General features: G+C 41.2%; 1 protein-coding gene and 1 pseudogene across 1 annotated transcript in view; one reads left to right on the forward strand and one right to left on the reverse strand.

The window, feature by feature from the left end:
- Window positions 1–17,314, forward strand: part of Ccdc171 (coiled-coil domain containing 171) — a 283,728-nt gene that overhangs the window by 21,538 nt on the left and 244,876 nt on the right. The window contains exon 5 of the mRNA XM_051188124.1: window positions 15,216–15,362. Within this exon, the coding sequence (XP_051044081.1) occupies window positions 15,216–15,362 (147 nt within the window). The remainder of the gene's footprint in view (window positions 1–15,215; window positions 15,363–17,314) is intronic.
- On the reverse strand, window positions 8,889–10,123 carry LOC127224909 (eukaryotic initiation factor 4A-I-like; annotated as a pseudogene).

Genomic DNA, 17,314 nt, shown 5'->3' on the forward strand with positions numbered 1-17,314 from the left:
CATATACAAAATGAAACCCATATTTTCTTCCAAGAGAACTTACTAGACAGTATTAAACTCAGTCCCGATGATTTATTGTTTAATCCATAGATTAATACACCCATTCACCCTCATCACAGAAATAAATGTTTGCCTTCAGTAGATGGTGATTAACATAGACACCCACAGCTGGTCTAGGTGTAGAGAAAAAGACCGATGATGATAAGCATGGATTTTTGCTAGTTATGACACAATGTAAAGTTTATTTATTTATTTTTAAAATCTTTTTCTATCCAAGTGACCCCTTATGACTCTGTACGGTTATGACTCTTTTTAAAATTCATTTTTGGTTATGGGGGGAGAGCAGGTGTCTGCAAATGCCAGAGGTGTGGGAGCCTCTGGAGCTGGAGATACAGATGGTTCTGAGCCTCCCTTGGGTCTGGAAGAGCAAAGCATGTTCTCAAGGCTGAGCTTTCAGTCTTCAGTCTCCACAGTGTACAGTTTACAACACAGGAACAAACTGTTTTTTGTTCTGGTCCTTTCAGAAGAAACCTTATCCCAGACTAATGTTGTACATTGCCTCACTGATGTGTTTTCTAAGCTAGAAAGAGCACGTTTGCTCTGATATTTTCTAAAATATACTTCTACCAGGGTAATTAAAATTCTCCAGCATTGGAGCTACAATTTGGATTCTGAGAAGTGTTGTTTACATGAGAACATATAAAGACTCATAGTTTTTGGTATGTGTTTGTAGAAGATGTGGAAAGAAAACAAGTTTATTTTCTAACAGCACAATGTGGTTGGTTTCCTGTGATGTTAAATGTCAGTTCAAAAACATGCTGTTTAAAAAAACATTTTAAGTTCAACACTTCCCTCTAGTGGACAGATGAAAGAATATCCCAAATCTCTAGTGTTGGAATTACTAGTCCATCCCACACCTTACTTCTCTCTTGCAAGAACTGAGGTCACTTTTCATTTGATTAGAAGATAAATTCTGTGACAAAAATTAAAGCTAAATGTATTTTGGTAGAGGCAAAATGATCTGTATCTTACAATACATACCAGACTTGGATTATGTTACTAAACTTAAAAGCCACTACCTAATATAAGCAGCCAGTACCAGTGATGTACTTCATCTTAGTGTTTGCTAGTCTCAGTTCAGATGTAGAAACAAAATACAGTTTTATATCATGGAAGACCATTTGAATCATTCTCCAACTCATCACTGTCCCACCCCACTGCAGAGCCCCCACTGTGAACTTGACCTTGAATGTTGTCTATATACTTTGATATGCATACTTGTCCAGTTAGTCTTTTTGTTCTTTTGAGATTTAGACAAATTAATGTAATAGCTCCAATTCACCCAGTTTGACTGCTGTATAATTGTATTCTGTGTATTTAACATAATTAATTTAATATTTGCCTGACTGAGAATTAAGTTCTTTCCAGTTTGAATCGTTACAGGGATTCCATGTATGAAACACTGTAGGCATGCGTTCAGCGCATAAGAAATTATTGACACTTTTGTGTAGCTCTTTCCTCTGAATAAGAAGGAGTGGGGTTCAGAACTCAGGAAGCTCAGGAAATGACAGGGCTCATAAGGACTACCCCCAGTTGTTGAGGACAAGAAGCTGTCTTTGGAGGAGCTGCCTGCAAGCTGGGCAGGGAGCTTCAGAGATGCTTTTGGGAGCTGTTAGCCATGCTGCTGCCTGGAAGTCATCATGCTCTGGTTGGTAGCCCTGACATTTGGTTCATCAGGCCAGATGTGTGTGGTTTGCACAGCAGACCTGGGAAGTGATTATAGGTTCAGTGAAATGCGGCGATGGAGCCTGGTGTGGTGCTGCATGGCTATAATCTCAACAGTGCCTTCTCATCAGGGGAGGACAGGAAGTCAAGGTCCTGTCTCAAAAACCAAGCTAAACCAAATAAACAACAGTAATGACAACCTTCACAGAACAACAACAACCACAAATCCTTAATTTTTTATGGAGCCACCATAAAATCCTTCATAGTCAAAACTATCTCATAGCAAAGCAGGAAGGAGCATTGTGCTACTTGGCTTTATCAACTATTAAGGTGTACATGTCGAACCAGCATGTACACCCAGCATGTACACATGAAAGAGAGGTCTTCAAAGTAAACCCTGGATCTACACCCAGCTGATTTTGATAAAGGTGCTAAGAACATGTTTTAAAAAATGACATTTTTTTTTTTTTTTGAGATGGGGTTTCTCTGTGTAGCCCCGGCTGTCCTGGAGCTCACTCTGTAGACCAGGCTGGCACAGAACTCTTGAGATCTGCCTGCCTTTGCCTCCAGAGTGCTAGGATTAAAGGCATACACTATTACCTCAGTCTTTTCAATAGATGGGAAATTGGATTCCCTCCAGGAGAGAAATGAGATTACACCATCATGTACCAACTACAGCTCAAAATGGAATGAAGACTTAAAAGAGTCATACCTAAAGCTCTCAAACTACTAGAACAGAGGAAATGCTTGAGGATGACAAAAACAAGCAAAGATTTTCTTTTTAATATCATGCCCTAACAGCACAGGAAAACAAGGATAACCGAGTGGTATTGCATCAGAAGAAATGACGCAGTGAAGCTGTAGAAATGTCTTTTCACATTTGCTTAGTGATTCCTGTGAAGTGTTTGTCTGATACTTAGAAAAGTCATTTTAATGTGGAGATGACCTTTGTGGTGTTTTGAAGCAATGGCCCCCCCAAAGGGAGTGGCATTGTTAGGAGGTATATGGTTTTGTTGGAGTAGGTATGGCCTTGTTGGAGGAAGTGTATCACTATGGAGGCAGGTTTTGAGGTCTCTTATGCTAAAGCTAATCCCAGTGAGACAGACCATTTCCTGTTTGCCTGAAAGATGTAGGACTCTCAGCTACTTCTTCAGCACCATATCTGCCTACACACAACCTTGTTGCACCTCTGAAAATATAAGCCACCCCATTTAAAGTTTTTTTTTTCCATTTATAAGAGTTTCTATGGTCATGGTGTCTCTTGGCAGGAATAGAAACTCTAACTAAGGCAGAAGTTGGTACCAGGGATTGGGGGAACTTCTGTGATAGGCCTGACCATGCTTTGGTTTGGAGGAATTTGGACTTTGGTACTTTGAGTTAGGAAAGCAATGGGATGCTTTAAGCACTACATATTGGGGCCATACTAGCGAGAACATGGAAGACAGTGTGCTAAGAGGGATTTGAACTGCAAGGGGCTGGTTCAAGACATTTCAGAGGAGCAACATTTTAGTATGCTGCCTAAAAATAGTTCTTGTGGTATTTTGGTGTAGAATGTGGTTGTCCAAAGAGTCTGCCTGAGGCTAAAGTGAAGAGTTTTGGATTAGTTCCATTGGCAGAGGAAATCTCAAAACAGCCTAGTGTAGACTCTGTTTGATTATTAATGGTAAATATAATGAAGATTTATAATGAAAAGGAGCAAGATGACAAAATAAAAATACGAAATGTACAGATTGAAAAAAGGGGCTTCAGGGAGTGGAATAGAGCTAAATCCTGTGTTCCAGGAGATAAATGCATTAAGAAATGGAGTAAAGGGAGAGGTGATGCCAGGAGAAGATCCCACCCAGCTAAGTTTTCAACTTTTGAAAAGGAACTAAAGAAGAGCTTAGATCCAGCTGTGGTGCTACAGAGGCTGTCAGCTCTCTAAGTTTGAGACCAGCCTGGTCTACAGCACAAGTTCAAGGACAGCCAAACTTAGGCACCGTAGGACAGAAAGCTGGTGAAGATGTCATTGAATGAGGGGGCCATGAAAGCCAGAACCTGGCAGTTTCAGCCATATGGTTCTGGCTTGAGTTAAGGATAGAATAAAGGTGTTATGGAGCCTTCCTCTGTGACTAAGGAAAGCTGCTGAGGCCAGGCAGGTGTCAGGTTTATTCCTGAATGGCGGCCTAGTGAGGCCATTATGTGAAGCTGTGAAGGTGAAGTCCAGATTGACTTTGAGACCCTGGGTTGTTGGGGATGACAGAACCATGGGTTGCCTGCCCAGGATTGCTGCTAACATGGAGTGGCAACAGCCCAAGAGAAGGAAGTGTGTTGCAGTCAACCAAGGCAAACTGAGTTGGAGATCTGAAAAGTGCTTTGGCATTAGACATGGAGATGCAGAGTTTGGAGTTTGGAGTTTGCCCAGCTGGTTTTTGGTCTTGCTTTGGTCCAGTGTTTCCTCACTGTGCTCCTTTCCCTACATTTTGGAAAGGTAATGTATATCCTGTGCCATTATATGTTGAAGTCTGATCTGCTTTTTGGTTTTGATATTATAGGGGATTACAGTTTAGAGATACATACATCTCAGAAGAGACTGAATTTTGAGACCGTTATAGACTCTGGGACGGTTAAAGTTGCTCCAGCAGCCTTGCCTGCCTATTGCCATGCTTTCCTGCTTGACAGTGATGAACTCTTACTCTTGGGAACTGTAAACCCCGATAAACCTGTCCTATAAGTTGCCTTGCTCATGATGTTTTAGCATGGCAATAGAAAAGTAACTAAAACATAGGATGTTTTGATATCAAGGAAGTGTGATTCCACTTAAATAGAGCAAAAATAACCTTACGTTAAGTTGAATGGAAGCAAATATTTGGACATTCAAATAATTGGAGGAACTACTTTGGTTTCACCCAAAGGTCTGCTCCATGTATGAGATATTTGCTGATCAGCTTTGTCTCTAAAGAAAGTTATGCATCATCATGTTAACTATGGATTTGGGATAAATGCTTTTTATTTTGTAAATTTATAGTTAATATAGGCACACACAGTATATACTCTTTTTTAATGTGTTTTTTAAAATGGTTATGATTGTGTGTGGGGCATGGATGCTTTGATCAGAGCACATCTTTCTGGGGTGACTTCTCTCCTTCTGCCTTCAGGTGGGTCCGGTAATCAAACTGAGGTTGCTGAGCTTGTGTCTGTGTTGCAAGTGCCTTTACCCACCCAGTCATCTTATTGGCCCTTTTTGTAGTGTCAAATTAACATACTAAATAATAAATTTCATTATGGGATTTTCATACATAATTTATTTTTGTTAGCCTCTCCCTTTTTTTCTAATCCCTTGTATGCCCTTGTTCTCTATCACTCCCAGTAGTCCCCTTTCCCCTACCAATAATATATTCTAAGCACAGAGATCTCACATAGGCAGCTGACCTCATTAAGAATTGAAAGAAGATACCTGGCAATGGCACTTGGGAGGCAGAGGCAGGCAGATCTCTGTGAGTTCAAGGTCAGCCTGGTCTACAGAGTGAGTTCCAGGACCACCAGGGCTACACAAAGTAACCCTGTCTCGAAAAACCAGGAAAAAAAGAGAATTGAAAGATGAGTTTAAGAGTGGGGCTAGAGGCCTGGAGAGATGGCTCAGCAGTTGAGAACACTGGCTGCTCTTCCAGAGGACTCGGGTTCAATTCCTAGCACTCACATGGCAGCTCACAACTGTCTGTGACTTCAGTTCCAGGGAATCTGACGCCCTCTCACAGACATACATACAGGCAAAACACCAGTGCACATAAAAATAAAAGTAATAATAAAAAAAGAATGGGGCTAGAGTTCCTGAGGACAGTTATTGCTTCTAATTTTTTTTTGTTTTTTGAGACAGGTTTTCTCTGTCTAACTCTGGCTGTCCTGGAACTAGCTTTGTAGACCAGGCTGGCCTTGAACTCACAGAGATCCACCTGCCTCTGCCTCCTGAGAGCTGGGATTGAAGACATATGCCACCACCACCTGGCAAAAATGTGTAGCCCAGGCTGGCCTTGAACTTGTGATCTTCCTGCCTCTTCCTCCTTCAGCAAATCCTATTGGTGTGCGCCATCACAACTGGCTCTAATTCTTGAAGGTAAGTGGATCTATCTACCTCTCATTCAATTATCTACCTATCTAATCTATATATTGATTGTATGATGAAAGTAGATTAATGGTGAAATAAAACTAGCAAGAACTATATGAAGTACATTTCTCAAGTTGAAAAATTAAAAAAAGGAAGTGTTTATATAACAAAATCAGCTAGAGTAAAACTAACAAATACATTAAAAACTGATTTGGTCAGATATACACAGAATGAATGTAATGATTATTATGCATTGGCAGAAGTAATAAACTTTATACAATTTGATTCTACTTGGTAGAAGGGATGAATAGTCTCCAAAGGAAGCTTTGGTGAAGCTAACTTGTAACTCTAGGGCATAGGCCACATGGAGATGATACTTTTGCAAAGTGAAATGAATATTTGAGTAGAGAAACTCATTTCTTACATGGCTGATGGGAGCCAAGCCCATATTTAAGGTAGATGGAGCTTGCTTAGGCACTACTGTGTTGGTACAGATGGCCGGCGAGTCTGTCTGTAGTTCTCTGTATGAATGCAGTAAGCATCATAAGATTTGATAGACACATAGCTCTTCCTTTCCCATTCTCCTGAGACTCTCTCCTATGTTGGATTCTCTTTTACTTTTTTCTGCATCTTCCTCTCTCTCTCTCTCTTTTTCCTCTGGTTTGGTAGAGTTTATCCTCTAGTAGTTTCATAGCAAGTTGTAAATTAAACTATTTTCACCTATGAACAACTACGAAGCCTTTATCAGTTGTTATACCTCATTGAAGATTTTGCTATGGTTTGTCTCTTTTCTTAGTTAAGTTTCTATTGCTGTGATAAAACACTGTGTCTGAGGCAACTTATAGAAGGGAGTGTTTATCGTGAGCTTATGGTTCCAGAGAAATAAGAGTCCTTGATCAGTGTGGATCAGAAGTATAGCAGCAGGCAGCTGAAGTAGGGCCCTGAGAGCTCACATCTCGAACTATAAGCAGGAAACAGAGGGACCACAGTGGAGGCAGCAACTGATGGGGTGGCTTGAATGGGAGTGGCCCCATAGGCTTGTATGTGTGAATATTTGGCCCCCAGTTGGAACTATTTGAGAAGGACTGGGGGTGTATGGTCTTGTGGGATGAGTTAGGTTACTCAGGGTTAGTTCTGAGATTTTGAAAGACTTGTGCTATTTCCAGTGTCTTCTCTACCTCCCCCTTGAGGATCCAGATGTGAGCTCTCAGCTCTTCCTGACACCACGCCTTTGCTCTTCCATCATAGGCTCTAATCCTCTGAAACTGTAAGCCCAATTAAATGCTTTTCTATATAGGTTGCCCTGGTTATGTGTTTTGGCACAGTAGTAGAAAAGCAACTAATACACAAAACTTATGAAATCTTCAAACTCGCCCCCTGTGGCATACATCAAGTCCATACCTCCTAAACCTACTCAAGCAATGTCACCAGCTGGGGACCAAATATTCTGATGCTTGAGCATATGGGAAACATTCAAACTACCACATTCTGTTCCCAGCCCCCATTGTATCATGGTCATATCATAATGGGAAACTATATTTAGTCTAGCCTTGAACGTTCTCAGTCTTTTATAGTCTCAGTTCTTTTAAAGTCCAAATTCCAAAGTCTCTTCTGAGACTCAGGGCAATTTTTGAAAACTATAATCACCTGTAAAATTAAAAAGAAAGCCACATACTTGCAAGATACAGTTGCACAGACCATACATGACCATTCCAGAAGGGGGACACGGGGGACCAAAGCAAGCCTGTAACCCAGCAGTACCAACTCTAAATGCTGTTGTTCCCTGTCTGATGTCAAAGGGCTTAGGTCGCTCTGACCTTCCAGCTTTGCTGCCTGAAACAAACCTTTTTCTCCTGGGCTGCTCTTACTATCTGTGAGCAGCTCTCCCTGGCAGATGTCTGGCACCTCTAACATTTTGGGGTCTCTAGTGAAACTCATGTTTCCTGTTCACAGCTTCACATAATGGCCTCTCAGGGCTCCCTGTCCTCTCTGGACACTCATGCCACATTTTGCCAATTTCTGTGGCTCTCTCAAACTGTGGAGGAAGATTCCAGGAGGCCTTCACTCCTGTCTTTTCATGAGTCTACAGACACCGTCACCTTCAGCTGTTAGTTTGGGATTGAGTTTCCCCCCTGAATCACATTTTTAGCAGCTTTTGTTTGCTGTTGGTTCTAGCATCAGAAAATTCCTTTGACATTTTTTTTTCACAAGTTGGAGGCTTAGCTGGGTGGGGGGGCCTTTCCTCAAGGGCACCCTTTTATTCCAGTGTATATTTGTTCTTTAAAATCAACAACAGACAAGTTCTTACGACAAAGGCAGAAAATGGTCCCCCCCCAAAAAAACCCAAACCAAAACCAAACCCAAACCAAACCATTCACAAGAATGTCCTATAGCCCATAGCCTGTAGCTAGTGTTGCTCCCCTTTGAAACCATTTGAGCTTGTCTCCAGAGTCCATTGATCTCAGTACTGTCTTTTAAGCCCCCACTAGACAGGCCATGAAATCAAACTTACAGCATTCAACTGCTTTTTAGTTCAAAGCACCAAAGTCTTTCACATTCTTTTTTTTTTTCTTTTTTGTTTCTAAGTAATTTTATTCAGAATTTTGTGTTTGTTTCCTGAATCAATAAATACTATGCAAAATAACTGTCCCCTGCTCCCCTCACCTGGGGATAATTTCCTGGACGTCATACCCCAGGGACTCTCCCTGTAGATTTGGTCTAGCAAATGAGGCCAGACATATATTAGTTCCTTGATTCACTTTTGGAGACCTGGCTGGGGTAGTAGGTAAGTCTTTAGAATCAGGTGGCTAGGTTAGGGAAATGGATTAGTGTTTTGGGCGGTGGGGGAAGGATACAGCACCTGGGGCAGAAGCTATCCCAAAGAAAAGGATGTCTAATTGTTCATGGTTCCTTCTTTTTGCCTCAAAAAGTGACTAGAGAGAGAGAGAGAGAAAGAGAGAGAGAGAGAACAAAACAAAAACAAGATGTCCATCCCTTGGCTCCCTTCCCTCCCCCCTCCAGCTGTTCTTCAGCCCTCCAGGACTGAAGCCTGGCTAGAGACAGGTAGCAGGACAGCTCCTCAAATGAGGCCAGCAACGTTGAGGGGCATCTCTTCCATCGAGGTATTATAGAATGTCTCAATGTCTCGAAGAGTCCTCTTGTCTTCTTCTGTCACCATATTAATAGCCACACCATTACGCCCAAAGCGACTACCACCACCAATTCTGTGGATGTAGTTTTCCCTGTTGGTGGGAAGGTAATTGATGACTAAGGAGACCTGCTGCACATCAATGCCTCTGGCCTACAGGTCAGTTGTAATTAGTACTCTTCTAGAACCAGACTGGAACTCCCTCATGATCACCTCACATTCCTTTTGGTCCATATCTCCATGCATGGCGGAAATGGTGAAATCCCAGGCATGCATCTTCTCAGTGAGCCAATCTACCTTCCTTCTGGTATTGATAAAGTTTACTGCTTGGGTGACAGTCAGGGTTTTGTACAAGTCACACAATGTGTCAAACTTCCACTCCTCTCTTTCCACATTGATGTAGAACTGACAGATACGCTCCAGGGTCAACTCTTCCTTCTTTATAAGAATTTCTTCTTTACAAGAATCTGAATGGGGTCTCTCATGAACTTCTTGGTCACCTCAAGGACATCAGAGGGCATTGTAGCAGACAATAAAACTACCTGTGTGTTACTGTTGAGGTTTTAGAATATATCATATATCTGGTGCTTGAACCCACAGCTTAATATTTCATCTGATTCATCCAGTACAAACATCTTGATGTATTTGGGGGACAGGTATCTCCAGTTAAGCATATCAAACATGCGGTCAGGGGTGCCCTTGATGATATAGGGAGCTTCCATCTGCAGCTTCTGCATCTCAGCACACACATTGGTGCCCCCAATACAGGGATGACAAAGGCACCCATGTAGTCTCCTAATGCCATGACCACCTTTTGTATCTGCTGAGCCAACTCACGAGTGGGTGCCAGAACCAAAGCCTGAGTGGCCTTCAGATCTAACTCAATCTGCTGCAGAATTGATATGGCAAATGTAGCTGTTTTCCCAATCCTAGACTGGGCTTGAGCAGTCACATCATATCTTTTGATACAAGAAAGAATGCCTCGCTGCTGGATGGCTGAGGGCTTCTCAAAACCATAGGCATAAATACCATGAAGGAGGGATTCTGAGAGATTCATGTCATCAAAGCTATCCACAGTCTCATTCCAGTTACTCTCGATGACGCCTTCAGGCCCCATCCCGTCGGGGGCCATTGTCTCTGGATCGAGAACCCTGACTCACAGACATGATCCTTAGAATCTAGAGTCTTTCACACTCTTATAAAAACAAAACAAAAGAAAACAAACAACAACAACAATAAAACCAAACATGATCAGGTTCTTTATGACTGCACTGCACTCCTGGTACAAACTGTTGTCTTAATTTGGTTTCTATTGCTGTGATAAAACACCCATGATCAACACTGCTAACTTACAGAAGGAAGACTTTATTTTGAGCTATGGGTCCAGAGAGACAAGAGTTCACCATCATGGCTGGGAAGTGTGGCATCAGGAAGGCAGGGTAGCAGGGATATCTGAGAGCCTGTATCTTGACCTGCTAACAGGAACCAGGGAGAACACAATGAAATAGCACATGGCTTTTGAAACCTCAGTGATATAATTCATTCCTCTAGCCAGGCCTTACTTCCTAAACCTACCCAGACAGCACCACCAATCACAGACTAACACCTGAGTCTCTGAGGGATATTCTCATCCAAACCACCACTCCCCTGGAAACTTACGTTTAAATTGAATCCCAGGCATGTTTATGGCGTAACACATATGCAGAGGTCAGTTTTGTATCTGCTGTATTGTGTACTCCAGCCTACCTGGCTCATAAGCTTCTGATGATTGTCTGGTCTTCCTCCTCACCTTAGGACTAAGGATTATAGATGTGTAGCAGCATGTCCAGCTTTTTCTTTTTTATAAACCTGTCTTCCAGGGATGGTACCTAGGTGATACCAAGTTTGCACAATGTTATGACCTGTTGACCCATCTCACTGGCTCTGCCTTTAGCTGTAATAGTCTTTAAACTTATCATTTATCCTATTCACACCCAGCTTATTTGTATCATTTATCCTATTCACACCCAGCTTATTTATTTTATGTCCTGATCTAAGATGCAAATAAAGTACCCAATTGTTTTTTCTTTTTTCTTTTTCTTTTTTTTTTTTTGCCTCCTGCATTTTAGTATCTGGCTTAAATCCTTGTTTCTGTTCCCCCTCTGGATGCTACTGAGGATTTTAAGTTAAAGGGAAGGCTATGCACTAAAAAGATGCCCACAAAACAAAGAAAACAAAAAATATGGGGAAAAAATTCCATCCCAAGCAATGGGTGAAAACAAAACCCCAAACCCCATAATGTAGGTTACCACTCTCCGAGCACATGTACTTTTGGGTGTACCAATCTATATGACCCCTCTGAAGCTTGTAACTCCTCAATAACAGAAAAAAAAACAAGTAAACAAACCAAAACTATAACAAAATTGTTGAGGTAATAAAGAAAGAACTCAAAATCTGCTTTTAAAAAAATGATCAGTTGGGCTGGAGATGGTTCAGTGGTTAAGGCTTCTCTTCCAGAGGTCCCAAGTTCAATTCCCAGCAACCACATGGTGGCTCACAACCATCTATAGTGGGATCTGATGCCCTCTTCTGGCATAAAGGCATACATGCAGATAGAGTACTCATACACATAAAATACATAAATAAATCTTAAAAAAAATATTAGTTGTGAGCTGTTCTTGGTGGTGTATGCTTCTAATCCCGGCTCTTGGGAAGCTGAGGCAGATGGATTTCTGAATTCAAAGCTGGGGTGAATTCCATGGCAGCCAGTGCAACACAGGGAAACCTTGTTTTAAAAAAGCCACTTCAAAGAGGATTCAAGAAGCAGAAGATTGTGGTAATAAAGTCAGTTTGGGACTTTGGTAAGAAAGCAACATGGATGAGAAATTTGACACCATGGGAGATGAATTTAGCAAAGAAACAGATTTTGAAAAAAAAAAAAAGAAAAGAAAAATGAAAGACAGAATATATCAAATAATGTTGCAGGTCTCACTGCTCAAGCACCCCATGGGGGAGCAGGTAAGAACACACAGTACCAATAACTCAGGCTCAGGCACAGGGAGTCAGTGAGTAGCAGAGCGTGCTACAGACTTGTTTACTCAGGAAGTTAGGCCTGCCGTCATCCATCCATCCATCCATCTATCCATCCATCCATCCATCCATCCATCCATCCATCCATCCATCCATCCATCCATCTATCTATCTATCTATCTATCATTACTCTAATCTAATCTATCTGTCTATCTATCTATATCTTTGTGAGACAAGAGTTTCTCTGTATTGCTTTGGAGCCTGTCCTGGAACTAGCTCTGTAGACCCACCTGCCTCTGCTTCCCAAGTGGGATAACATCAACATTGCTAGGCCTGCCTTTATCCCCCCTCCCAAGGTCCCATTGGCTCAGGTGCTGACTCTGCTTTATGTCCTTTTCCCATTGGTGTCTTTGGGTCAGGTGTCTCTCTGTCAGCAGTTTCTAGGCGTAGAGGCAGGCTTGGCTCAGGGAGGAAGTGCGCATGCTCCTGTGGGCTGGCCCCTCCCTCCCTCCCTCCCTCCTTCTCTCTCTCTCTCTCTCTTCCTCTCTCTCCCTCTCTCTCTTTCTCCCTCTCCCCCCCCACCCTCCCCCGTCTCTCTGTCTGCGTGTGTGTGTGTGTGTGTGTGTGTGTGTGTGTGTGTGTAAAACTGCTGTACTAGGGTAGGCTGCCACAGTTTCTCCTACAAAATAATACATGCGTAATGGATTATTTTTATTATTCACTGAAGTTTTTCATTTCTAATACTTCTGCATTTTTCCCCCTCTCTCCAAAAATCTCAGTTTTCAGATGGGGATGGAGTTCTTCTGGTAGAGTACTTGTCTAGCATGCACAAAGCCCTGGATTTGACCCCTCCCCCTCCCAGCATCACATAGATGCATTCTCAGCATTCAAGCACTCAGGATTAGATCAGATCAAATTAAAAAAAAAAAAAAAAAATAGCAGAGGCTGAACACAAATCCAGAGGATCCAGCTCCCTCTTCTGGCCTTCACAGGCACTGCATGCACTTGGTGAACAGGCGTACTTGAAGGCAAAACACCCATACGCACATAATACAGATAACTGTTAAAAAGTTAAGAAATACATGTACATTACATGGAACTATAAAGCGGTCTTCTCTGGGAGTGGGGGAGGGGACCAGTGGGAGGAGAATGGAGAACAAGAGAAGGCAGTGGAGGTTGAATATAGTCAAAGTCCATGATACACTTGCGTGAAAACGTTACAATGAAGCACAATAAATATATGCTAATAAAAAGGCACATGAAAACGACTGAGTTACTATTCTTGTCAGTGACTGCTTGAAGGAGTGGGACTGATGTGGATAATAATAGAGTCTTATTCTTGTATAGTGCTTAATGTTCTTAACCTGCTTTTACATATGAAAGGTACTTCCCAAACAGTTTTTGGTAGCAAATTATGTATGTATGTATGTATATAGAAATTGATGTTACAGGAAGTAGCTTTGGAGGCCATTGAGGATGGATCCCTCCATTGTGGTCACCTTCCATTTGTTTCCCTGGTAACCTTAGAAAGGGGAAGCTCATCTACACATTCCCTAGGATTTAAAGCAATACATTAAGATGCTTTGTTGAGACCTTCAACGGGAAAGTACTTCCTCCTGGTCAAAAGAATGGACACTACCTCTGGCCCTGGATGAATGAATGCATGCCATTTTGATCTGTTCCAAAGATTAGAACATTGGATATCGTTTTCTCCTTCCTTAAGAGGTAATATAGGTGGTCTTACCAATCACCTGGCTGGGAGACCACCCCACAGGAGGGCTGATTCACCTGAAGATGCTGAGGAAATGGGAAGAATAATCTGGGTTCTAACTCGGGGGGGGGGGGGAAGGCATAAGTTTTCTTTCCTTTTCTTCAGTATAATGGCCAGAAGTCTGGGGTTTGTCACTGTTTCTTTGAAGCCTCTTTCCCCCTTCCCCTGTGCAGCTGCTCACCAATCTGCATGGCTGGCAATGCTGGCTTTCTTGGACCCTAACTCAAAAAAAGAATGTCTTTTTCGTTTTCCCAGTGACTATTGAGATTGATAGCCTGCCTGTCCTGTTGTTTTCTTAATTATAGTAAAATGTCCTTGGGCTTCTGAGTTTCTTTTTAAATGATTCTATTAAGGAGACTTTAATCTGCACCCCCTTCAAAAAAAAAAAAAAAAAAAAAAAAAAAAAAAAAAGGGAACCTGGATTTGCCCAGTGACAGTGGTACTTAAAAAATAACAGTCTTTGATAGAGAATTGTAGTTGAAATTTATTCACCTAGATTCTGTTTCAAGTGGTCAGGGATGCTTGGCAGCCCCATGTTCCGTGTTTGTGTCCATGTGTATTGGTGGAGGAAAGAGGACTCCTCCAAAGTAGCTGTTCTCACCCTTCCTAATGCTGCGTGCGACTCTTTAACGCAGTTCCTCATGTCGTGGTAACCCCCAGCCATGAAATTATTTCATTGCTACTTCATAACTGTAATTTTGCTACTGTTGTGAGCCATAATAAAAATATCTCTGTTTTCTGATAGTCTTGGGGTGACCCCTGTGAAAGTGTAGTTTGTCTCAAAGGGGTTGTGACCCACATTTCGAGAACTACTGTTTTAAATGCTTGAGGTGAAAATGAGGATACTAGATTACTTTAGATTATTTTGGAAAATACCTTTGTATACATGTGAATTTTCTTTTACATTCCAATAAAATCCAGCCATGATTTTTGAGTTTAATTGGAAAATGACAGCTACTTAAATAGAGAACCTTTCATTATTTTCCTTGAGGAGGTTTTCGAACATTGAAGAGAAAATGAAACACAGCCATCTAGTGGTTATGATGTTAAGAGCACTAAGCGATAAGTAGTGTGAGCTCACGTTAATGTCTCTCAAGGGTCATTATTAAGTGTTCAAGCTAATCAGCTCTTATCAACAAAGGGACATATCTATTTGTCTTCCTAAATATGCATACATATTAATGACAGGAGAAAGTATATATGACAGCTGAGCTACAACATTGTTGCAAATACCCCAGAGGTCATTTGAACTAGCATAACATTCTAATGTCCTATAATGTGTAATATTTATTAATCACACTTATCAAATTGTAAGAGTCACATGTCCATTATGAAACACTGTGGGAAAGATCAAAGTGTCTCCTGCCTCTACAGGTTAGCCTGCTGTTATAATCGAAACACAGATTTTCCTCAGTGCTGTCTGTACAATAACATGTGGTTATTAATGGCTTATAAACGAAAAGTGAATTATTTTCCAGGAGCAAGATAGTGCTGTGCAAAATATGCAGAAAAAAGTGGAGCAGTTAGAAGCAGAACATATGGACTGCTCTGACCTTCTACAGCGACAGACGAGTGAGCTTGAATTTAGCACTCAAAGGGAAGAACGCTTGAGAAAAGAATTTGAGGTATGGCTTTTCAGTTTTTATAACACGGTATTCATGCAGTGACTTCACAGTTAGAGGACATCATAAATCAGGATAAACAGAGATCATTTCTATAGCATAGTTGACAATTTTTGTACCCTAATAAAATGTGTGTGTGTGTGTGTGTGTGTGTGTGTGTGTGTGGTTGTGTGCATGCCATGGCACTTATATAGCAATCAGATGACAACTTGCAGGGAGTTAGCTCTCTTCCCCGTCCATCATTGGGCTCCTGGGGGTCCGACTCAGGTTGTCAGGCTTGGCAGCAAGTACCTTTATCTGCTTAGCTCTCTAACACATTTTGTTTGTTTGTTTGTTTATTTATTTTAGATACAGGATTTCATGCTTTAAACCAGGCTGCCTTAGAACTTACTATGTGGACAGACTGGACTTGAACTCAGGACAGTCCTCTTACCTTAACCTCCTGTGTTTTGGTATTACAAGTGTGTGCAGCAGACCCTGCCATCAATGCTAAATAAAGATTTTGGCTTGAGCAAATAGGTTACTGTCGTTTTCCATTTTCTGAGTAGGAGCGGGTAAGCTTGACATGCCTGGTAAATATCTGGGTGATGAGATCAGGCAGCCAGTTGAATAGAAGGGCTGGGGCTTTTGGAAACATTGGATGTGGAGATGCAACACAAGTTTTATTTGGAAAATTTCAAATGTTGCAATCCAGGACTTTGCATTTCTATAATTTCTCCAAAGAGCCAGCTATTAATTTCTAGATTGGTTGTTATAAAATGCAAAAGGAAATACAGCATGGTGTCATACTTTATGAAGTTTTGCCTCTGACTTAAGACTGTACATTTCTTTCTCTTCTGTGTATTTAAAAAAATGTATTTACTTGTAATGAGCAGTTTTCCCACCAGCCTGGTCCCAGAGCCGTGTCAGCCCCAAATAACACACAGAGATGCTGTATTAGATATAAAGCTCTTGTCCTGTTACTAACGTTTCTTATTGGCTAGCTCTGTCTTAAATATTACCCATTTCTATTAATCTAAGTGTTTCCACATGGCCTTATCTTACTGGAGAGAGGGTACCGACCTTTGCTCTCAAGTCTCTACATTTTGACTCTCCTCTATTATATCTCCCAGAATCCTCCTTGTCTCCTGGTCCTGCCTATCTTGCTTTATTCCTTAACAGGGCTTTATTTATTAATCAATAAGAGAAACCTATTTACAGAATGACATCTCTCATCATTTACTTACTTTTATTATGTTTGCATTAGTGTTTTGTCTGCATGTATGTCTGTTTAAGGGCATCAGATCCCCTTGAACTCAAGTTACAAACAGTTGTGAACTGCCATGGGGTGCTGGGAATTGAACTCAGGTCCCCTGGAAGAGCAGTCAGTGCTCTTAACCACGGAACCATCTTTCCAGCCCCCTTTCTTCTACATTTCTTTGTCTAGTCTCTGGTTTAGGTTTTTTCTCTAGTATATGAATCTCCAGTTTATGTGTGATGGTTAGGGAGGGGCAGTTGTTTGTGGTAGGGTGGATACATATAGCTCTAACTTTTCATATTGTTATTTAAAAAGTTTGAGATTTAATTTGCATATGATAAATTTACCCATTTGAAGTATACAAGCTACTGGCCTCTGGTATATTCATAACATTGTACAGTTATCACAATGAATCTCATAATGTTGTCACCACTCTGGTTGAGAAATTTCATCTTCTTTAGACATCACTATCTTATTTCTCCATCCCTTGGGGCCACTAGCAACTATTAATCTGCTTCCTTTCCCTGTAGACTCATCTTCTCTAGATAGTTCATGCATGTGCAGTTGTAATATTTAGTCTTTTGTGGTTGACTTTTTCACTTAGTATAGTATATGCAGTGTTTAGCCATGTTATAGCACGTGTCATTTTTCTTTTCCTTCTTATGATTGAATGTTAGTTTTTCATCCATTGCATATCTTATATATGTATATATGAATT

This window comes from Phodopus roborovskii, unplaced genomic scaffold (assembly GCF_943737965.1).
Source record: "Phodopus roborovskii unplaced genomic scaffold, PHOROB, whole genome shotgun sequence".
NCBI lineage: Eukaryota > Metazoa > Chordata > Mammalia > Rodentia > Cricetidae > Phodopus > Phodopus roborovskii.